Raw genomic sequence first — 24,314 nt, forward strand, 5'->3', positions numbered from 1 at the left:
AAACCCATTCACAGTCAAACATACAGTTCGAACTAACTCACTAGTGCAGCAGGAGAGTAGACCCACACACTCTAGCAGCATAATACACAAGCACGATAAGGCTTTGCTGTACCGTTGTTCATTAAGGCTGTATCTCAAATCAGTGCTTGAGTTGGGCCGGAGCGCCATACCGGCACCTCCAACTTTCTGTGAACTGCGTCCTCTACAAAACAAAGTGGCCCATCACCGGCTCGGATTTGCACACAGTGTCAAAAAAAGGTTTATCAAAGCAGAATGAAGGCAGGATCTGCATTGAAAAGCAATGGAGAGTGGGCATTCATATCTGTAAATACAGCGTATACGTGCCAGTAGACAATTCTTGAGGGAATGCGCCGATTGAGAATGTGTCAGCCTGAATGTGCAGAATACACTGTTCCAAAACATAACTAGCCTCACTACAAGCCATCTTGCTAGTAATTATAAGTATTATGTCGTTCGACAGGCACTGTTGAGAAAGACCTACAACACCATTATTGGAAAGCTGGTATTCCCCTCTAATTAAACAGTAGGCTAACCATGTTATATTGGGGGGGCATTTGGATCACTACTGGCTGTAAGCAAACGAGTGATGCGCATTTGGAGCAATACTGACTGTATCATCTAAGGCTCAGGCCTGGGATCAGCCAGTCCTCCACATAACAGGATGCAGCATGTGACTGAAGAGAGAAGCGACAACCAACTTGCTAGTTACAGAATCAGCCCGCGCTCTGAAAAGACAGCGGAGAGTGGACAGACAGTTTGCCAGTTACTGCAGCAGCGCGTCAAATCAAATGTTATTGGTCACATACACATGGTTAGCAGATGTTAATGCGAGTGCAGTGAAATTATTGTGCTTCTAGTTCAGACAGTGCAGTAATATCTAACAAGTAATCTAACAATTTCACAACAGCTACCTTATGTACACACAAGTGTAAAGGGATGAATAAGTACATATAAATATATGGATGAGTGATGGCCGTGCAGCATAGGCAAGATGCAGTAGATGGTACAGAGAACAGTATATACATATGAGAAGGAGTAATGTAGGGTATGAAACATTATATAAAGTGGCATTGTTTAAAGTGAAGAGAGATACTTTAATAATTAATAATAATGGCTGTGTTGAATGTGGCTAGAGATTTGAGTCTGCGTCCCCTGCATGACCACTAGAGGTAGGTGAGAAGCCTGGAGATGAAGGTGGTAAGGTGATGAAGCGTACTTCATGAGCTGTAACTGAAAAACAACTGGCATTTGGACATTTTGAGGTGAGAGAGCAAGTGTGGGGGAATAAGAACTGTTAAGTATCTTGCCACAATAGCTGAATTCTCCATTAGCTAGTCAGAGAAATGTTCAGCAACATTAGCTAACTTAGCTGATAAAATAATTGAGTTTATGGTGTGAAAATTAGCTACTTAACAAAGTCAGACAGCTAAATAGCTAACGTAACAACATCAGATGAGGTAGCGTTAGCTCGAGGAATCAATTAGCTATAGTACTAACTAAGAATTCGATCAAGCCTTGCCGTTCCTCATGCTATAACATTAGTTACTCACTGGACCCAGGCAATCTGTGTGAAATGTTAGTAAGTTCATTTAGCTAACTAGTTATCAACTAAATGTTTTTCCTCTATGTGGTTCATTTTCAGAATGAGAGAATTAGGTGAAAATGAGGAGTTGCTTGTTAAACAAGTGGATTCAGGGATCAAGTGTAGCTGGAGCTGGGCCTGTCTTAAGCTGGATGCCACTAGAGGTCAAAAGGAACACAACACACAAACACTTTCCCTCTTTCTCACTTGTTCAATAAGGTGGATAGAAAGAGGTGTCAGGTGTACTCTGACTGAACGAGACAAAGGGTGTTGTGCTCTGCTGGCACATTAATGTAGAACAGATGTACACAGGCAGATAAATAATAAATAATTGCTATGAGTTAGGTTCACACGAACCACTTTATTTTACACAGACTGATCATATTCTTTGTTGTTTAAATAGTACACAGTTAAAACATTTCAACAAGGGACCCATCCTAAAAGTCACTAGAAGTTAACATTTTAAAGCTGATAAACTCACCTTTTTGGCCCCTTAACAGTTTGCATTTCTACAATACCACATTCATGCTAACTTTCCATGTAGGCTACATAGACGCCACCAATTATTAGTCATGGAAATCTGGTTAAAAGTCATGCAAAACTCATAAAATGCCATCTGTCAAAACGTGTATAAACCCTGAAGAGTGAATACTCAGAGGTCTCTCTAGCATAATGTCAGTTGGGAATTCCTGTGAACATAGTCTTGGGGAAAAAGACAGCTCCAGCACCTCATCCATCCCAAAATCAACCACTCTTTTCAAATCAACCAATGGTACTAAATTTCATGTGGTACTCCTAACCTTTGAAAGATGGGAGCCCTGCACACACTCTTAACGGTCTCACAATCCTCTTCTGGTTTCATTATTCATCGTAAAGAGCTCAGAGAGAGAAGTGCAAAGTCAACTAGGGCTGATCAATTGGACCTAAAAATCTTCAAGTAATATACTGCATATAATGATTTTAATGTTCTCTAAATAAGCAGTGTTGTAGACTTAAAGGTAAAATACCCTGCATTTCAAACAGTCAGCATTAATCTAATGAATTTATACCTAAATAGAGGCCTTCCACAACCATAAGTTTAACCTGCTTTGTTGTGGTTGTTGTTGCAATAGTCACTGATCTGGTTATCAAGTCCATGAAAAGGCCCTTTTTTGTTACACATGTAACTAGAACCATGCGTAATGCACATTCACTAATAATGCCCAACTTCTTACAGCAGGCATTAGGCTATAGACAATTAACACTGGTATCATCAACGATCGCTCAAGCCCACATGCTAGTTCAGCTTTATTGTTCTAGTTTAGCTATTTGCTAGCTAACCAGGTTGAACAGTTGAATTGTTATGAACACACCCTTATGTTTGTCTCTGAACAGCATGCTAGCCTGTACACTTGGTTCAGAATTTATAAAATGTGCTTATTGCACATTTATAAAACACAAACTAGACAGCTAGTATAAACAGTCTTTGGCTAAAATGCTGCTAGCAGTACGTGGTACTCCAAAGCAGCATGCGACAAACTGCGCATTCATTTTCCAGAATCTTCATTGATACTCTGGTTTTAGTAGCGTCTGATCTGAGCGCAATTTGAATAGTTGAGACATAAGTGTATCATTAGAAAACTTCTCTGTTACAGTAAAATAATGTCTCTATTACTGATTCTGGTGGACCAAAGCTCAAATGCAAATAGCGAGTTGAAACCGCTTGTCAGAGAGGAAGAGGTGATCTCTCAACTTTGTTGGCGTGAGAGGCAGGGCCTTCCCGGCTTTGGGAAAACAGGCGGAGACATGCATCTTGTCATTATACACTGCTCAAAATAAAGGGAACACTAAAATAACACATCCTAGATCTGAATACTTTTTTCTTTATATAGTTGAATGTGCTGACAACAAAATCACAAAAATTATCAATGGAATTATCAAATTTATCAACCCATGGAGGTCTGGATTTGGAGTGACACTCAAAATTAAAGTGGAAAACCACACTACAGGCTGATCCAACTTTGATGTAATGTCCTTAAAACAAGTCACAATGAGGCTCAGTAGTGTGTGTGGCCTCCACGTGCCTGTATGACCTCCCTACAATGCCTGGGCATGCTCCTGATGAGGTGGCGGATGGTCTCCTGAGGGATCTCCTCCCAGACCTGGACTAAAGCATCCACCAACTCCTGGACAGTCTGTGGTGCAACATGGCGTTGGTGGATGGAGCGAGACATTATGTCCCAGATATGCTCAATTGGATTCAGGTCTGGGGAACGGGCGGGCCAGTCCATAGCATCAATGCCTTCCTCTTGCAGGAACTGCTGATACACTTCAGCCACATGAGGTCTAGCATTGTCTTGCATTAGGAGGAACCCAGGGCCAACCGCACCAGCATATGGTCTCACAAGGGGTCTGAGGATCTCATCTCGGTACCTAATGGCAATCAGGCTACCTCTGGCGAGCAGATGGAGGGCTGTGCGGCCCCCCAAAGAAATGCCACCCCACACCATGATTGACCCACCGCCAAACCGGTCATGCTGGAGGATGTTGCAGGCAGCAGAACGTTCTCCACGGCGTCTCCAGACTCTGTCACGTGCTCAGTGTGAACCTGCTTTCATCTGTGAAGAGCACAGGGCGCCAGTGGCGAATTTGCCAATCTTGGTGTTCTCTGGCAAATGCCAAACGTCCTGCACAGTGTTGGGCTGTAAGCACAACTCCCACCTGTGGACGTCGGGCCCTCAAACCACTCTCATGGAGTCTGTTTCTGACCGTTTGAGCAGACATGTACATTTGTGGCCTGCTGGAGGTCATTTTGCAGGGCTCTGGCAGTGCTCCTCCTGCTCCTCCTTGCACAAAGGCAGAGGTAGCGGTCCTGCTGCTGGGTTGTTGCCCTCCTACGGCCTCCTCCACGTCTCCTGAAGTACTGGCTTGTACAGAGCATGAAGGCGCTACCAGGAGACACTACGCCGACAGACACAGCAAACCTTCTTGCCACAGCTCGCATTGATGTGCCATCCTGGATGAGCTGCACTACCTGAGCCACTTGTGTGGGTTGTAGACTCCGTCTCATTCTACCACTAGAGTGAAAGCACCGCCAGCATTCAAAAGTGACCAAAACATCAGCCAGGAAGCATAGGAACTGAGAAGTGGTCTGTGGTCACCACCTGCAGAACCACTCCTTTATTGGGGGTGTCTTGCTAATTGCCTATAATTTCCACCTGTTGTCTATTCCATTTGCACAACAGCATGTGAAATGTATTGTCAATCAGTGTTGCTTCCTAAGTGGACAGTTTGATTTCATAGAAGTGTGATTGACTTGGAGTTACATTGTGTTGTTTAAGTGTTCCCTTTATTTTTTTGAGCAGTGTATAAAGATCTCTGGTGTAAATGGGAAGGTGCACACAACAGCACAGAAGGAGCGAAAGAGACGAGACCAAAAAGACAACAAGTGGACATAAACGCAAAAAAAGACGGGGAAAAAAAAGAACCTAGATTCTTGCAATACAGGATTTGGAATATCACGCAAAAATAGAAATTAGAATTAATTCGCTATATTGCCCAGCCCTAAAGTCAACTTAAACCAACTGTTGTGAAAAATAAAAATGAAACGCCTTTCAAATTACAAACAGCTCAAGGGCCCAGCAATTTTAAATAAATCATGATGCGCCTGCAGCTAAAAGCTGCTTTTCAGGGCTATCGGCCAACAGGAGGGAGCCAAACGAGCAGAATGGAAGAAACACACACTAATTTGGCTGTTTTAATGCTGAAAGCTCCTTCACCATAACAATACACTGTGCTGCTCTAATGAGGTCTGTGAATCGATGTGCCTTACGCTGAGGAAGTGTGTGTGAGAGGGCCAGGCGTATGGAGCGCCATGAGCCTTAATTACACTAACAAACTCATCTGTGGTCCCTTGGCAGGCCAGGCCCTGCAGCCTTGCCTGAGGCACAAACCTGATAGGGCCCTCAGACAACTCCTCCAGCAAGGCAAACACGTCCGCCTTGTTAGACACCTACCCCGCAAGCACACACTGCTCGGGCAAATAACCACATGCACTCGCACAGCACAAAATGCGTGCAAACACAAACTCAGTGAAGTGAGGCAATGCCATGCCAAATAATAGCAATAAATTACCATGAGCATTGGTACTAGGAACCTTATGGATTTGAAAGGAAGATATACTGAGAAATTATACCAATATTAAAGTTATAATTGCAGAGCTTCCAACACCATACTGATGAGGGGTTTCAGAACCTGCAGAGGAGAAACAATGCACCATAGTTCCGCCCGGCAGCTGAGAAGGAATACAACATTCTCAATAACCCTTTAAAAGGAACGTGTCAATTCATTTTTTTGTCCCATCTGAATAGACCTAAATATAATTTTATCTTACATTTAATGGGGTTAGATATTATTATGCTAAGTAGGAAGATTGCTGTGCAATGCACAGGTCTCTCCACATGATGGTGCCAAACAGGGTACTATCCAGGGCTTTATTGAGTGTGGGACTGTGGCATGACGACAGTATCAGAAAGGAGTACTCACAGCAGGGGCCACTTGTTCCCCATCTGCGATGTCAATGGGAACCACCTCCACACTCTTCCATGTGGGCACGTCCAGCTTGTGCATCTGCCAATCAAAGCCAGGCATGAGCATGACAGCAAAGCTTCATCGGGGACACATTCAGTGACCTTTACAGTGAGATTTGTAAATTGTAAATAATGTAACTAATTTTGAACGGCAGATAAAAAGGTACTCACGTTTTCTACTGTGCCTAGGTCAGGTTTGTGCCATGTCTCAATCTTAATGATGAAGTCGTCTTTCATATACTCATTCTGAAAGAAGGAGATTGATAATCTTTACTGAAACCACAAACCCTCTAAACGAGAGATATTCAACTCTTACCCTATGGGAGGTCAGGAGCCTGCTGGTTTCCGTTTTACCTGATAATTAATTGCACCCACCTGGTTTCCCAGGTCTAAATCAGTCCCTGATTAGAAGGGAACTATGAAAAAAAGCAGTGGAACTGGCTTTGAGGTTTTTGCGTTTGAGGGCTCTAAACCTAGTAGATTTACATAACTAGTAATGACCACAAGGAGGACCTCCAACTCCTGAATTCAAAAACTACCCGATGAAGCAATATCATGGTAAATTCAAACCATACAATTTCCCCATAAATAAATAAAAACCTCAAACATTTTTGGCTTATTTGCCACATTCTTTAAAATTGTTGACATGTTCGCTTCACGAAAACTAAAGCATGCCACATTCACACAGACAAACAACTATACACACATGCACAAACAATTACCATCCAAACAGACAGTGAGATAATCTAACAGGGTCATTTGAGGCTACTCACCGTTACAACTGGGTCCAGACGAAGCATAAGACCAAAAAACAAATGTTAGATACAAATCCAAGACAAAAAAAAAAGTAAGAAATTATCATACAATTCATGTAAATAGTAAGTCGGTTCAAGCAACAATGAGTCAATTTAAAACATTTCTTTCTAAAAGAAAATGGCTTGGGTGGTCACAAGGTGCAGGCGGTACAGGTGGGGGGAGAAGAGGTAAGAGTTCAGGCAGAAGAAGAGGGGACTCACTGGTTCGGCAGTAAGGGTAAGCATTCCAGGCCTTTTCATGGAAGACCAGGGAGCCCTCAGGAGCTATCATCTTGACAAACGCTGGGACTTTACTGTGGAAGCAAGGGGATATAGATGGATACACACACACACACACACACACACACACACACACACACACACACACACACACACACACACACACACACACACACACACACACACACACACACACACACACACACACACACAGAATAAAACACACTTCAGTCATACAACGAGATATCTTAATGTCAATGTCTTGAAGGCCTCTAGAAAATTAAAATAATAATAAAAAAATTTAAAAAAGGTACTACAAACCTACTGTAACACAGGAATGACTACACTTCCACCTGCTGGCAAGATAGTGATGGTGCACTAGGAACAGTGTGGGTGTGTTACCTCTTCAGATGGTAGATTTTGTGTGTGTACTGTCCTTTCTCGCCCTCCTTCTCATAGGGTTCATTCTTAAGGACCTCGATGCCCTCTCCTCCGCCCGTCTCATTCTTACTGGCCTCTGCTACGGAGTACAACTGACCCACTTGATACTGAAACACAAAACACACACAGTTAACACATTATATAACAACAAATACTTGCTCTCATGAAGGGAATACAAACATGGAAAGCAACTAAAAACTCAGGGAATCAACACATTTGTTTTGGACTATCATATGACAGAGGGTGGACCCTGGATTGAATGTTGAATAAGAGCTTGACTACGAGGATGGCAGTATCCATCCAGATTCATCCAGAACCAGGAGGGCATGCTGCAGAGCGATATGGACAACAATTGTATTATCCTTTAAACTACTCCTACTAGTTTGATGGTTGTAGCCATCAAATTGTCCCATTAACAATCACCCATATTAGCAAACTTGTTTCATTTCAAACTTCACATTTCTCCAGTATAGGCAACTTTTCCTAATGAACGATATCAGAAAAATGCCTGCGACAGTCAGACGGTTCTCTGCTACCGCACGTCAAGCAGTACCGGAGCGAAAAGTCTAGGTCCAAGAGGCTCCTAAATAGCTTCCACCCCCAAGCCACAAGACTCCTGAACAGCTAATCAAATGGCTACCCAGACTATTTGCATTTTCCACCCAGCTCTAGCATGCATGGTTATCAAAGTAGAGAGATATGCTACTAGCCACCCCACAATAGACCTACAGAGAGCCACTCTTTACTAATTGGTTCTAATAGGATTAAGGGGCAGTGAAAACAGCTACAGTGGGGACCTACAGCACTGGAGGGTCCACATGGCTGACTGTGCTACTGTGTGTGTACAAAGAGACTGCAAGTGTCATCTACAGGGACTATAAAAACATGCATGTATCCAATGTACGTTGATGCAACATGAATATTGTACAATCAATAACTTTGTGTTATTGTATGCATTGTCTCTTTACCACAACGAGCAAGTGTAGGCTAAACAGGCTAATTGTCCAGAGAACAGAGCACTGATCAAACGACTTCTACTGTCCGTGTCATTCATCTGGTCGGGGCCCTGGAGAGGACAAAACTTTGGTTCCTTTCACATCCAAAGGCAATCTCTTACATGCACGACCACACAGAACATGAACAAACAGAGCCCAAGGTTAAACGATGCATACAAATTGTCCCGAATTAGACAAAAGGAATTTAAACAAAGCACTCAACTAGTCAATCACTGTTCATAAACATTTGTGCAATTAATGCAACAAATCACTGATGAGAATGCTGCAGGGATGTTTGTGCTGTTCTTGTACTGTGGATACTAAGCCTGGATCAGATCAACTCTCCACTATGCCAAGTCAGACATATTATTGAACTGAGAAGTACACAGAGGTCTTGGTTTGATTTAGGCCTGTCAGAGCAGGAAGGATTGTTTTTGCTTTGATTATATATATTTTTCATCTACCTGTATTGTGGTGGACCAGCCCAACCCTGGATCGCACACTTTCATCAGAATCACACATCATCCTATCAAGTGAACCACCCACACACACACAGCTGGACCAAGAACCCAGCTCATCATTCCAGGAAGTTTCTGGCTTTACTATAATCTGGGCCTCTGTGCATACACGCACTTCATTGCCATATAAGGACACTGTGCGAGTCAAAGTTTCGTAACAGTAACCACACACACACACGAGAGAACAGCACAGCCTTGCGTAACTCTCTCTGTAGTGAGGACAATATAGAAGTATGGCAATGGAAAACACAATCCATGGAGTTGTCTCATGATGGTGCCCATGGTGTGCATGTGTTATTCCTTGGGTCTGCTAAACATATCCAGACAACTGTTACCAAAGCAGACTGAGATATGGGCCGCAGAGTGAAGGAAAAGCAGCGAACAAATGCTCAGCATATATGGAAACTCCTTCAAGGCTGTTGGAAAAGCATTCCACGTGATGCTGGTTGAGAGAATTCCAAGAGTGTGCAAAGCTGTCATCAAGTCAACGGGTGGCTATTTGAAGAATCTCAAATATAAAAATTGTTTGATTTGTTTAACACTTTTTTGGTTACTACATGATTACATGTGTTATTTCATAGTTGATAACCATTTTCTACATTGTAGAATAACTAAAAAATAAAATAAAAACTGTTGAATGAGGTGGTGTTCTAAAACTTTTGACCGGTAGTGTATGTACATACGGTCACTGTTGGGACGATATCATCAGTGCACTTATTGATAAAGCCAGTGGCTGATGTGGTGTACTCCTCAATGCTTTGTATGCGTCTCTGAGGGTGGAGTAAAGGTGGTCTAGAGTTTCTTCCTCCCTCTGATTGCACATTTAACATGCTGGTAGAAATTAGGTAAAACGGATTTAAGTTTCCTGCATTAAAGTCCACGGCCACTAGGAGCACCACCTCTGGATGAGCATTTTCTTGTTTGCTTATGGCCGTATACAGCTCATCGAGTGCCGTCTTAGTACCAGCATCGGTTTGTGGTGGTAAATAGACCACCACAAAGTGCTACAGCTTATAATGAGATCATCAGGTGAGCAAAACCTTGAGACTTCCTTAATTAGATTTCGTGCACCAGCTTTTATTTACAAAGAGACAGAGCCGTCCCTTGTCTTACCGGAAGCAGCTGTTCCATCTTGCCGATAGACCGAAAACCCCACCAGCTGTACAGTGGCTTGTGAAAGTATTCACCCCCTCATTTTTCCTATTTTGTTGCCTTACAACCTGGAATTAAAATGGATTTCTTGGGGGTTTGTTTGTATTAGAGGTTGACATATTATGATTTTTCAACAGCGATACCGATTGGAGGATCAAAAAAAGCCTATTCATAAAAATCTGCATGTATGCGTGCATGCATGCATGTATAAATGACAATTACAACAATACTGAATGAACACTTAACTTAATATAATACATAAATAAAATCAATTTAGTCTCAAATAAATAATGAAACATGTTCAATAAATCAAAAACACAGTGATGGAGAAGAAAGTAAAAGTGCAATATGTGCCATGTAAAAAAGAAAAGCTAACGTTTAAGTTCCTTGCTCAGACCATATGAAAGCTGGTAGTTCATTTTAAACATGAGTCTTCAATATTCCCAGTTAAGAAGTTTTAGGTTGTAGTTATAGGACTCTCTCTCAATATACCATTTGTATTTCATATACCTTTGACTATTGGATGTTCCTATAGGCACTTTAGTATTGCTAGCCTAATCTCGGGAGTTGATAGGCTTGAAGTCATAAACAGAGCTGTGCATACCAGCATTGCTAAGAGCAGCTGTTTGAATGAATGCTTACGAGCCTGCTGCTGCCTACCACTACTCAGACTGCTCTATCAAATCATATACACACAGAAATACGAGCCTTAGGTCATACTGCAATAGCGTCGAATAGTCCCCGTGATATGCAACTGCTCAGGGAAGTCAGGGACTAACACACGCAGTCAGTCAGGAAAGCAAAGGCCAGCTTTTTCAAGCAGAAATTTGCATCCTGTAGCTCTAACTCCAAAAAGTTCTGGGACACTGTAAAGTCCATGGCGAACAAGAGCACCTCCTCCCAGCTGCCCACTGCACAGAGGCTAGGTAACACGGTCACCACCGATAAATCCATGATAATCGAAAACTTCAACAAGCATTTCAACGGCTGGCCATGCCTTCCTCCTGGTTACTCCAACCTCGGCCAACAGCGCCGAGGTTGGCCGAGCTCGGTTTCCGAGCCGGTCGCGGGTGCACCTCAGCCACGCTAAAGGTACTAAACGATATCATAACCGCCATCGATAAAAGACAGTACAGGCCAAGGCTTTCGACTGTCAATCACCATATTCTTATCGGCAGACTCAGTAGCCTCGTTTTTTCTAATGACTGCCTTGCCTGGTTCTCCAACTACTTTGCAGACAGAGTTCAGTGTCAAATCGGAGGGTATGTTGTCCGGTCCTCTGGCAGTCTATGGGGGTGCCACAGGGTTAAATCCTCGGGCCGACTCTTTTCTCTGTATATATCAATGATGTTGCGCTTGCTGCGGGCAATTCCCTGATCCACCTCTACGCAGACGACACCATTCTGTATACTTCTGGCCCTTCCTTGGACACTGTGCTATCTAACCTCCAAACGAGCTTCAATGCCATACAACACTCCTTCCGTGGCCTCCAACTGCTCTTAAATGCTAGTAAAACCAAATGCATGCTTTTCAACTGTTCGCTGCCTGCACCCGCACGCCTGACTAGCATCACCACCCTGGATGGTTCTGACCTAGAATATGTGGACATCTATAAGTACCTAGGTGTCTGGCTAGACTGTAAACTGTCCTTCCAGACTCATATCAAACATCTCCAATCCAAAATCAAATCTAGAATCGGCTTTCTATTTCACAAAACAAAGCGTCCTTCACTCACGCCGCCAAACTTAACCTAGTAAAACTGACTATCCTAACGATCCTCGACTTCGGCGATGTCATCTACAAAATGGCTTCCAATACTCTACTCAGCAAACTGGATGCAGTTATCACAGTGCCATCCGCTTTGTTACTAAAGCACCTTATACCACCCACCACTGCGACCTGTATGCTCTAGTCGGCTGGCCCCCGCTACATATTCGTCGCAAGACCCACTGGCTCCAGGTCATCTACAAGTCCATGCTAGGTAAAGCTCCGCCTTATCTCAGTTCACTGGTCATGATGGCAACACCCACCCGTAGCACGCGCTCTAGCAGGTGTATCTCACTGATCATCCCTAAAGCCAACACCTCATTTGGCCACCTTTCCTTCCAGTTCTCTGCTGCCTGTGACTGGAACAAATTGTTGAAGTTGGAGACTTTTATCTCCCTCACCAACTTTAAACATCTGCTATCTGAGCAGCTAACTGATCGCTGCAGCTGTACATAGTCCATCGGTAAATAGCCCACCCAATTTACCGACCTCATGCCCATACTGTTTTTATTTACTTTTCTGCTCTTTTGCACACCAGTATCTCTACCTGCACATGACCATCTGATCATTTATCACTCCAGTGTTATCTGCTAAATTGTAATTATTTGACTACCCCCTCATGCCTTTTGCACACAATGTATATACTCTTTTTTTTCTTCTTCTTTCTTTCTGTGTTATTGACTTATTGTTTACTCCATGTGTAACTCTGTTGCTGTCTGTTCACACTGCCATGCTTTATCTTAGCCAGGTCGCAGTTGTAAATGAGAACTTGTTCTCAACTAGCCTACCTGGTTAACCTCTTGAGCTTATGGCTCAATACTGCCCCCGTTGGAGGAAGTGCGTGCCCATAGTAAACTGAAATTTTTTTTTCCAAAATTGCTAATATATGCATATAATAATAATTATTGAATAGAAAACACTCTAAAGTTTCTAAAACCGTTTAAATTATGTCTGTATGTAAAGCAGAACTCTCAGGGCAGCCTTTCTCCCAAACTCTCTCTTGTCAAGAGAAAAGTTGGGTCAACTTTGACGTCATCGCCCCCACCCTTCCCAGGCAGCTACCGATCTGGGAACAGTATGTATTTGTTCAGCGCGATGTCTGCTTTCAATTGGCACGTTCATTGTTTGAATTTCGCGCTCCCTCATCCTTTGGCGGGCGAAAATGCCCGGTTCACTCTCACATACATGCACTCTATTGCGCGCGGCCGATTTGGGGAACGTTCTTTTCCAATAGACACCAGTTGAAGCCGGTTCGTTTGTTCGCGATGATCATTGTTTTACATGATAAAAACATCATTTTGCTCGATTCTGCACTTAGTTTGACCAGTTTAGTCAACATATAATATGTAATTTTGAAGTTTGATTGCGCAAGAGTGCGGGACCAGAAGGAGCAGAAGTTATTTTGGGTGCATTTCAGCTGAAGCTGTTAGCATATGCTAATACAAAGACGCACAACTTGAAACCAAACGATGTATTGGGTAAGTATGACTCCTTCTACGTCTTCTGATCGAAGAACATCAAAGGTAAGGGAATATTTATGTGGTTATTTTGGGTTTCTGTGGACTCCAAACGTAGAGGAGACACTGCTAATATCTGAGCGCCGACTCATAGCATAGACTAGTGAACGAATTCTGTAACGTTAAAAATAAATGTAACACAGCGGTTGTATTAAGAAGAAGTGTATCTTTGTAACTATATGTAGAACATGTATATTTAGTCATGTTTATTGCTTGTTATCTGACGTTATCTGTCCGAGCTATCATAATTTCTCCGGACATTTTGAGTAGCATTTTTTGAAATGTCGTCATTGTAAACAGAGATTTATGGATATTAATGGCATATTATTGAAAAAAAAAAAATGTACTGTGTAACATGTAATATTACTGTCATCTGATGAAGATTTTCAAAAGGTTAGTGAATTATTTATTTTTTAATCCTACTTTTAAATTTTATATTTTCTGGGACAAAATGGCCGCCGCTTGCATTTTGTTTCGGTGGTGGTCTAATATAAATGTGTGCTATGTTTTCGCCGTAAAACATTTTAGAAATCTGACTTGCTGGGTAGATGAACAAGGTGTTTATCTTTCATTTGAGCTATTGGACTTGTGTAGGTGTGGAGGTTAAATATGTCTAAGAATATTTTTTCACATTTTGCGTTATGCTAATGAGCTTGAGCCGTAGTCACGATCCCGGATCCGGGATGGGTAGCATCAAGAGGTTAAATAAAGGTGAAATTAAAAAAAATTAATATGGTCAAATCCAGAAAACAAAAAGTTTATTCTTTCAGTGAAATACAGAACCATTTCATATTTTATCGAATGGGTGGCAACCCAAAGTCTAAATATTGCTGTTACATTGCACAACCTTCAATGTTGTCATAATTATGTCATATTCTGGCAAATTAGTTTGCAATGAGCCAGGCGGCCCAAACTTCTGCATATACCCCGACTCTGCTTGTAATGAACGCAAGAGAAGTGACACAATTTCACAAGTTAAAATAAATTGATGTTGGCAGGCAATATTAACTACATATGCAGGTTTTAAAAAATATATACTTGTGTACTGATTTTAAGAAAGGCATTGATGTTTATGGTTACGTACATTATTGCAACGATTGTGCTCTTTTTCGCGAATGCGCTTTTGTTAAATCATCAAGTTGAAGTAGGCTGTGCATCGATGAGAAATGAACAGACACCGCATTGATTATACGCAACGCAGGACAAGCTAGTTAACCCAGTAGTATCATCAACCATGTGTAGTTAACTAGTGATTATGTGAAGATTGATTGTTTTTTTACAGGATAAGTTTAATGCTAGCTAGCAACTTACCGTGGCTCCTTGCTGCACTCGCGTAACAGGTGGTCAGCCTGCCACGCAGTCTCCTCAAGGATTGCAATGTAATCGGCGTCCAAGAAGTCCGATTGGTATGAAAACTTAAAATTCGCCATAATTAAAACAATTCGGTCAACCTCTAGTTTGTATTTGATTTACACATGTCTACCTACCACTTTGAAGATGCAAAATATTTTATTGTGTACAAGAAATAAGACAAAAAAAAACAGAACAGTTATGCACGCTCAAGTTGTCAATGCAATTACAGCTGCAAGTCTCTTGGGGTATGTCTCTATAACCTTGGCACATCTAGCCACTAGGATTTTTGCAAACAGGTGATGAGAGGTGTTGGGTTTGCACCAGACATAGCATTTTCCAATGGCCAAAAAGCTCAATGTTAGTCTCATCTGACAAGAGCACCATCTTCCATGTGTTTGGGAACATGCCTTTTGGCAAACACCAAACATGTTTGCTTATTCCTTTCTTTAAGCAATGGCTTTTTTCTGGCCACACTTCAGTAAAGCTCAGCTCGAGTGTACAGCTTAAAGTGGTCCTATGGACAGACACTCCAATCTCCGTTGTGGAGCTTTGCAGCTCCTTTATCTTTGGTCTCTTTGTTGCCTCTGATTAATGCCCTCCTTGCCTGGTCTGTGAGTTTTGGTGGTCGGCCTGCTTGGCAGGTTTGTTGTCGTGCCATATTATTTCAATTTTTTAATAATGATTTAAATGGTGCTCCGTGGGATGTTCAAAGTTTGATATTTGTTTTATAACCCAACCCTGAGCTGTACTTCTCCACAACTTTGTCCCTGACCTGTTTGGAGAGCTCCTTGCTCTTCATGGTGCCGCTTGCTTAGTGGTGTTGTAGACTCTGGGGTCTTTCAGAACAGGTGTAAATACACACACAGTTAAATAAAGTCCACCTGTGTGTAATGTAATCACGTGACTTCTGAAGGTAATTGTTTGCACCAGATCTTATTTTAGGAGCTTCATAGTCAAGGGGATGAATTTATATACAGGCACCACTTTTCCATTTAAAAAAAATAATTTAAACAAGTTATTTTCATTTCACCAATTTGGACTATTTTGTGTATGTCCATTACATGAAATCCAAATAAAAATGACAGGCTGTAATGCAATAAAATAGTGCAAGGCACTATGTTATCCATGTCACCGTTCAGCCACGACTCGGTGAAACGTAAGAGAATACAGTTAATGTCCCGTTGGTAGGATAGTCGTGATCGGAGCTCATCCATTTTATTATCCAATGATTACATGTCGGCTAATAGGACTGATGGTAGAGGGGGATTACTCAGTCGCCGTTGGATCCTTACAAGGCACCCCAACCTACATCCCCGATATCTCCGTCCCCGATATCTCAGTCTCTTCTTCATGCGAATAACGGAGATTTGGGCCTTGTCGGATGTCTGAAGTAAATCCTCCACATCCGACTCGTAAAATAAATATATATATAAGCAAGTAATCGCTGTCCTGATATCCAGAAGCGCTTTTCAGTCATAAGAGACAGTGGCAGAAACATTATGTACAAAGTAAGTTACAAATAATGCGAAACACACAATAGCACAATTGATTAGGAGCCGGTAAAACAGCAGCCATTTCTTCCGGCACCATAACTCCATCCTCCTGATTCAAGCAAAAACTCAAACAGGTGACACGCTTAATACAGAAGTGGTTTGATGAAGCGGATGCTAAGCTACAAGACTGCTTCTCTAGCACAGACTGGAATATGTTCCGCGATTCAGCCAATGGCATCGAGGAGTATACCACATCAGTCACCGGCTTCATTAATAAGTGCATTGACGACAACGTCTCCACAATGACGTATGTACATATTCCAACCAGAAGCCATGGATTACAGGCAACATCCGCACTGAGGTAAAAGGCTAGAGCTCCCGCTTTCAAGGAGTGGGACACTAATAGATAAGAAATTCCTCGACGCACTCTGACGAATCATCAAACAAGTAAAGTGTTAACATAAAACTTCAATAATATTCCAACCAGAGAATTCCTTTGTCTTCAGAAAAGCAAAGGAGCGCGAGCTACCTCTCATATGAAATGCGCATGACCAGCGCGTGACTGCTGTCAGACTGACTCATTCCACTCTCATTGACATCCAGTGGAAGCCTTAGGAAGTGCAACATAACCAATATCCCACTGTGTATTCAATAGGGGCTGGGTTAAAAATCAACCAACCTCAGATTTCCCACTTCCTGTTTGGATTTCTTCTCAGGTTTTTGCCTGCCATATGAGTTCTGTTATACTCGCAGACATCATTCAAACAGTTTTAGAAACTTCAGAGTGTCTTCTATCCAATACTAATAATACTATGCATATTTAGCAACTGGGACTGAGGAGCAGGCAGTTTACTCTGGGCACCTTTTCATCCAAGCTACTCAATACTTCCCCTGCAGCCATAAGTTAATATAGGACTAAGATCAAATCCAATTACACCGGCTCTGACACTCGTCGGATGTGGGAGGGCTTGCAAACCATCACGGATTACAAAGGGAAACCTACCTGCAAACCTAACAGACTAGCTAAATGTATTTTATGCTTGCTTCGAGGCAAGCAACACTGAACCATGCATGAAAGCACCAGCTGTTCCGGACGACTGTGTGATCACACTCTCCGTAGCAGATGTGAATGTTAACTTGTTAAAAAAAATAAAAAATCTTACTCATGGAGGCCACAGGGCCAGATTACCAGGACATGTACAGAACGCATACACAGAGCATGCGCTGACCAGCAGGCAAGTGTCTTCTCTGACATGTTCAGCCTCGTCCTGATCCAGTCTGTAATACCTACATGTTTCAAGCAGACCACCATAGTCTCTGTGTCCAAGAACGCCAAGGTAACCTGCCTAAATAACTTCCACCCCGTAGCACTCACATTTGTAGCCATGAAATGCTTTGAAAAGCTGGGCAGGGCTCACGGCATGTCTGGGACCAAAAGGCTCCTTAACAGCTTCTACCGCCAATCCATATGATTGCTGAACAGTTCATCAAATGACTCCCTAAACTATTTGCACTGATCCCATTATTTTATATATATATATATATATTTTTTTTTTTTGTTGCACTGACTCTTTTGCACAGGCTAAATGTACACTCACTGGACTCGAACCACACACACGCTGCTACTGCTCTATTTATCTATGTATAGTCACTTTATTCCCACGTACAGTTGAAAACAGTTTACATACACCTTGGCCAAATACAGTTAGTTTCACAATTCCTGACATTTAATCCTAGTAACAATTCCCTGTCTTAAAGTGGTGATCCTAACTGACCTATTTTAAGAATGTGAAATGTCAGTATAATAGTAGAGATAATGATTTATTTCAGCCACATTCCCAGTGGGTCAAAAGTTTACATACACAATTAGTATTTGGTAGCATTACCTTTAAATTGTTTAACTTGGGTCAAACGCTTCAGGTAGCCTTCCACAAGCTTCCTACAAAAGGTTGGGTGGATTATTACTGTCCTGGTTAGTGATTACTGTCTTATTTCACTGTGGAGCCTCTAGCTCTGCTCAATATGCCTTAATTAAAACCTCTTAGAACTACCCATCCCGGATCCGGGAGAATTGTCATCAACTACACTAATTAGCATAGCGCAACGGTAAAAAAAATATTACTAGAAAATATTCATATTCATGAAATCACAAGTGAAATATAGTGAAACACAGCTTAGCCTTTTGTTAATCACACAGTCATCTCAGATTTTGAAATTATGCTTTACAGCCAAAGCAAGACAAGCGTTTGTGTAAGTTTATCGATAGCCTAGCATAGCATTATGTCCAGCTAGCAGCAGGATGCTTGGTCACGAAAAGCAATCAAAATAAATAGTTTACCTTTGATGAGCTTTGGATGTTTTCACTCACGAGACTCCCAGTTAGACAGCAAATGTTCCTTTTGTTCCATAAAGATTATTTTTATAGTTGAAATACCTCTGTTTCTTGTCCACGTTTTGTTGAGAAATGTACCGGAAATTGCGGTCACGACAACGCCGGAAAAAAACTCCAAATTAGATCCATATCGACAGAAACATGGCAAACGTTTTTTTTTATAATCAATCCTTAATGTGTTTTTCAAATATCGGGGGCCTTATCTCAGCTCACTGATCACCATAGCAGCACCCACTTGTAGCACGCGCTCCAGCAGGTATATCTCACTGGTCACCCCCAAAGCCAATTCCTCATTTGGTCACCTTTCCATCCAGTTCTCTGCTGCCAATGACTGGAACGAACTGCAAAAATCACTGAAGCTGGAGACTGATATCTTCCTCACTAGCATTAAGCACCAGCTGTCAGAGTAGCTCATAGATCACTGCACATAGCCCATCTGTAAACAGCCCATCTATCTGTGTCGAATTGCTATGCTTTATCTTTATCATCGCAGTTGCAAATGAAAACTTGTTCTCAAGTAGCCTACCTGGTTAAATAAAGGTGAAATTAAAACTTAAAACTTCCTGACTGATGTCTTGAGATGCTGCTTCAATATATCCACATCATTTTCTTTCCTCATGATGCCATCTATTTTGTGAAGTGCACCAGTCCCTCCTGCAGCAAAGCACCCCCACAACATGATGCTGCCACCCCGTGCTTCACGGTTGGGATGGTGTTCTTCGGCTTGCAAGACTCCCCCTTTTCCCTCCAAACATAACGATGGTCATTATGGCCAAACAGTTGTTTCATCAGACCAGAGGACATTTCTCCCAGAAGTACAATCTTTGTGCCCAGGTGCAGTTGCAAACCGTAGTCGGGCTTTTTTATGGCGGTTTTGGAGCAGTTTCTTCTTCCTTGCTGAGCGGCTTTTCAGGTTATGTAGATATAGGCCTAGTTACTGTAAATATAGATACTTTTGTACCGGTTTCCTCCAGCATCTTCACAAGGCCCTTTGCTGTTGTTCTGGGATTGATTCGCACTTTCCTCACCAAAGTACATTCATCTCTAGGAGACAGAACGAGTCTCCTTCCTGAGCGGTATGACGGCTGCATGGTCCCATAGTGTTTATACTTGCATACTATTGTTTGTACAGATGAATGTGGTACGTTCAGGTGTTTGGAAATTGCTCCCAAGGATGAACCAGACTTGTGGAGGTCTGCACTTTTTTTAATGAGGTCTTGGCTGATTTCTTTTGATTTTCCCATGATGTCAAGCAAAGAGGCACTGAGTTTGAAGGTAGGCCTTGATATACATCCACAGATACACCTCCAATTGACTCAAATTATGTCAATTAGCCTATCAGAAGCTTCTAAAGCCATGACATTTTCTGGAATTTTCCAAGCTGTTTAAAGGCACAGTCAACTTAGTGTATGTAAACTTCTGACCCACTGGAATTGTGATACAGTGAACTATAAATGAAATAATCTGTCTGTAAACAATTGTTGGAAACATTACTTGTGTCATGCACAAAGTAGATGTCCTAACCGACTTCCAAAAACTATAGTTTGTTAACAAGAAATTTGTGGAGTGGTTAAAAAACGAGTTTTAATGACTCCAACCTAAGTGTATGTAAACTTCCGACTGTACATATTACCTCAACTAACCCATCCCCCTGCACATTGACTCGGTACTGGTACCAACTCTATATAGCTTTGTTATTGTTTTAATATTTAATACTTTATTTAGCACATTTTAAAACTCTGCATTGTTGGTTAAGGACTCGTAAGTAAGATCTACATCGGTTGTATTCGGTGCATGTGACAAATCAAATTTGATTTTTAAAAAATACAAGGAAAGAGAGGTCTGAATAGTAGGCGAATTCCATAGACGGATTAGTATGACAGAATGCTAAATAATAACAGTGAACGTACTCACCTCCTCCACTGTACAGGGTAAGACCACACGGCTGAGAGAGAGAGAGAGAGAGAGAGAGAGATGGTTTAATGACTGACACTGGCCATCAATCACATCTAGGCCCAACAAACAGAATAGTTCCAACAGGTTTACAAGGCACACGTGTTCTCTAGCCTAGTGGAATTCAGAATTGTTTGCCGATCTGAGAAACAGATTTGACTAGAGGCATCCTTTCCCCCCCCTTCACAAGTCAGAGACATGTTACCCTTGCTTTCCAGACTAAATCAATTTGTTCATAGCCACTATAATCATTCTCACTTTATGCACGGCCATTGCCTCATGACTTCCTGACTGCAGAAGCCCCCTGTTTGATGGTGGCAGCAGGGGGCTCAGCTTCATGATGAGATTCTCATAGGGCACATGAGCAATTTCCTCAGTGCACAGGAACAGAAAATGAGTCCAGGTCACACATGGAGTCACATTATGGAAGAGGTCAGAGAGTGAGAAAGGCTGGGGGATCAGACAATGAATGAGAGCCAAAAGAGAAGAGGCCAAATAGTGACAGCCTGAGGATAGAAAAGGCCTGAACAGTGAAGGAGAGACCAGTGGGGACAGACCAGTGTCACTAAAATGAACAATGTGGGGTCCAACAATAGGAACCAGATAGACTGCCCAACAACTAGTGGAGCCACTGAGGATGTGGTGTGCTCACACAAAGATGACACCATAGCAGCGGTGCACCAGCCAATGACCACTAATTCTGTGGGAAACACTTAAGTTACTTGTAAACTGGGAGCATCTAGCTGTGTGCGATCAAGTGCTTTGAAATCATTGAGAACCCTGATAGGCTAATGGCAACCAAAGCAGTGTCAACCATAAACTAAAAGTATAGTCATCCTGCTCACAAACAAAGTGTTAAAAAAGCATTATAGATTGTTTTTAGAATTAATGTTTTGTTGTTGCATTCAACTGCAGAAAATGCTGTTTGAGGTAATTTCCTTAGTATGTGACATCAGAGTCCAGCATATGGGAGAACTCAAAGCTCAACGATGATAAACGAGTTTCCCCACTTACAAGTTGGAGGGGCGTTAAAGTGAATTTTTCCCAGTCGTATGCTGGTATTTACAAGATGAATGCAGCATAAAACCACATAGGGGAATATCATATCGGGAAGGGAATGCAGAAACAGTTCTGTAAGCAACTAAGTTATTTCCTCCTCTCTTTTCCACTCACTATAAATAAGTCCCACCCACTTTAAGGGGATGGGTGGTGCATAAATTGGGGAAGTAAGTAAATTCCATCCACATGTAGGCCTACTGTAATCACGAAGCCCTTTCTGTTGATCCATGGTTAATCTTCAACATAAAACCACCAAAGAGTTATGATCATTTACCAAATAGGGCTGTGTTACACACTGTATAATAATACAATTGACTGTAGCCTTGAAAGCAGTACGCTAACAATTAAAGCATAACATTACAACCAGTGGCCACATTACAACAGAGACCGTTTAACCATAGACCCAGGCAAGGATGCTTTTCAGTAAGGAAGAGGACTGCTGTAAGTGCCATAATGTCACATCCTAAAACCTGGAAAGCTGACAGATCTTACAAGTTGTGTGTGAGGCTGAGCAACAGGCTAGCCTGAGACTTCCAGCCCCGTGTCACACATTAAGTCATGTTGGAATGTATTTGGTCTTTGTGTTTCTAACTTTCTCACTCATTATTCACAATTCATTCAAGACTATCTGTAATCATGGTGTATCCAAATTAAAATGTAGTGTTTAGAAACATAACATTTCATTTACAATCAAAGTGACACAATACATTATTTACCATTCATTTATATCTAAACACAACCAAAACAAACCTGATGTAATCATTGCGTGCTAGGAATATGGGATCAAATACTACACTTTTGAATACTTTAATACACATACACTGCTCTTTCCATATCATAGACTGACCAGGTGAAAGCTATTATCCCTTATTGATGTCACTTGTTAAATGCATTTCAAATCAGTGTAGACGAAGGGGAGGATAAAGGTTAATGAAGAATTTTAAGCCTTGATACATGGATTGTGTATGTGCCATTCAGAGGATTAATAGGAAAGACTAAATATTAAAGTGCTGTTGAATGGGGTATGGTAGTAGGTACCAGGCACACCAGTTGTGTCAAGAACTGCAACGGTGCTGAGTTTCACACACAATTTTAAGCCTTGATACATGGATTGTGTATGTGCCATTCAGAGGATTAATAGGAAAGACTAAATATTAAAGTGCTGTTGAATGGGGTATGGTAGTAGGTACCAGGCACACCAGTTGTGTCAAGAACTGCAACGCTGCTGAGTTTCACGCACAAACAGTTTCCTGTGTGTATAAAGAATGGTCCACCACCCAAAGGACATCTAGTCAACTTGACAACTGTGGGAAACATTTGGCGTCAACATTGGCCAGCATCCCTGTGGAACGCTTTTGACACCTTGTAGAGTCCCATGCCAAGACAATTGAGGCCATTCTGAGGGCAACTCAATATTACAGGCAACTCTCGGGTTGACCAAGATGTTGTTGTTTTTAAGTTGGGGACATCCCTAAACCACTGATTACAAAAAAGCCTAGATATAAGCCTCTTTTTTATGTTCAAGTCATAGTGATAGCCTAAGCAGCCTAGTACTAGTTTATTAGGCCTTCATAAGAGGCAGGGCATAGCTGCAATGGATCCCTTTAAGTTAAATAATCATCTTCCTGAATCAGACTGGGTTAGACCTACTGATTGTTGAGACTGGGAACCATCAACACCCCACTTGACAGTGCAGAGTGTCTGATGCACTCGTCATTTCTCTGACAAGCAGATTTTTCCTTGGTCAGCAGTATGGTCAAAGTTCATGAATCACCAGCCTGCCAGGAAGACTTCATCAGGTGTCATCTCAAAGTTTACAAAGTTGGCAAGCCTGTCTAAACACAAACACCTGGGAATTAGTGTTTAACAAGATAGAGTTTTACAGAGAGTGGAGTGGACGTTATGTACTGCCTAGAAAGGGTGCCTCGTCTATGCGGGACACATTTAATGTGGCTACCATCCACGTGCACTGCAGGAAGGAGAGGACCATCCTAATTTAAAAAAATTACAAAAATTAAAGTTAGCCTTTTTAGATAAAACTAAATATATTCACAGGTCACCAAATACCTGATTAAAACAGACGGTTTTCCAATGAAGGTCTACAGTAGCCTCAACAGCACTCTCTGGGGTAGCACCATGGTGTAGCTGGAGGACTGCTACTTTCCATCCTCCTCTGGGTACATCGACTTCAATACAAAACCTAGGAGGTTCATGGTTCTCACCCCCTTTCATACTTAAGCAGTAATTTTGACAACGTCTTCCAACCCAGAGCTCCTGCAGCTTGAACTGACATGTTGTCCACCCAATCAAAGGAGAGAATGAATCTAGTACTGCAAGCATAAGCTACAGCTAGATAGCACTGCATAAAATGTCGTGAATAGTTGACTCAAAAGAGAAAGACAATAGTTGAACAGTTTTGAACAAATTAATTTCTTAAGCAGCAGAGAAAGAGCTATATTATAGATTTTT

The 24,314-nt window shown here is 41.9% G+C and overlaps 1 protein-coding gene across 5 annotated transcripts in view; it reads right to left on the reverse strand.

The window, feature by feature from the left end:
- The window catches only part of LOC112248500 (phosphatidylinositol transfer protein beta isoform), a 40,664-nt gene that overhangs the window by 14,735 nt on the left and 1,615 nt on the right, over positions 1-24,314 (reverse strand). For 2 of the 5 annotated variants that reach the window (XM_042320588.1, XM_042320591.1), the window contains exons 1-7: positions 23,496-23,620; positions 20,748-20,778; positions 7,608-7,753; positions 7,188-7,279; positions 6,945-6,952; positions 6,343-6,417; positions 6,128-6,211 (exon numbers count right to left, since the gene is read on the reverse strand). In XM_042320588.1, the coding sequence (XP_042176522.1) occupies positions 6,128-6,211; positions 6,343-6,417; positions 6,945-6,952; positions 7,188-7,279; positions 7,608-7,753; positions 20,748-20,778; positions 23,496-23,518 (459 nt within the window). In that variant the 5' untranslated portion in view covers positions 23,519-23,620. Of the gene's footprint in view, positions 1-6,127; positions 6,212-6,342; positions 6,418-6,944; positions 6,953-7,187; positions 7,280-7,607; positions 7,754-20,747; positions 20,779-23,495; positions 23,628-24,314 lie in introns of those variants that run through there. The other 3 variants (XM_042320589.1, XM_042320592.1, XM_042320590.1) reach the window with 3 other exon arrangements.

This window comes from Oncorhynchus tshawytscha, linkage group LG04, assembly GCF_018296145.1.
Source record: "Oncorhynchus tshawytscha isolate Ot180627B linkage group LG04, Otsh_v2.0, whole genome shotgun sequence".
Lineage (NCBI taxonomy): Eukaryota > Metazoa > Chordata > Actinopteri > Salmoniformes > Salmonidae > Oncorhynchus > Oncorhynchus tshawytscha.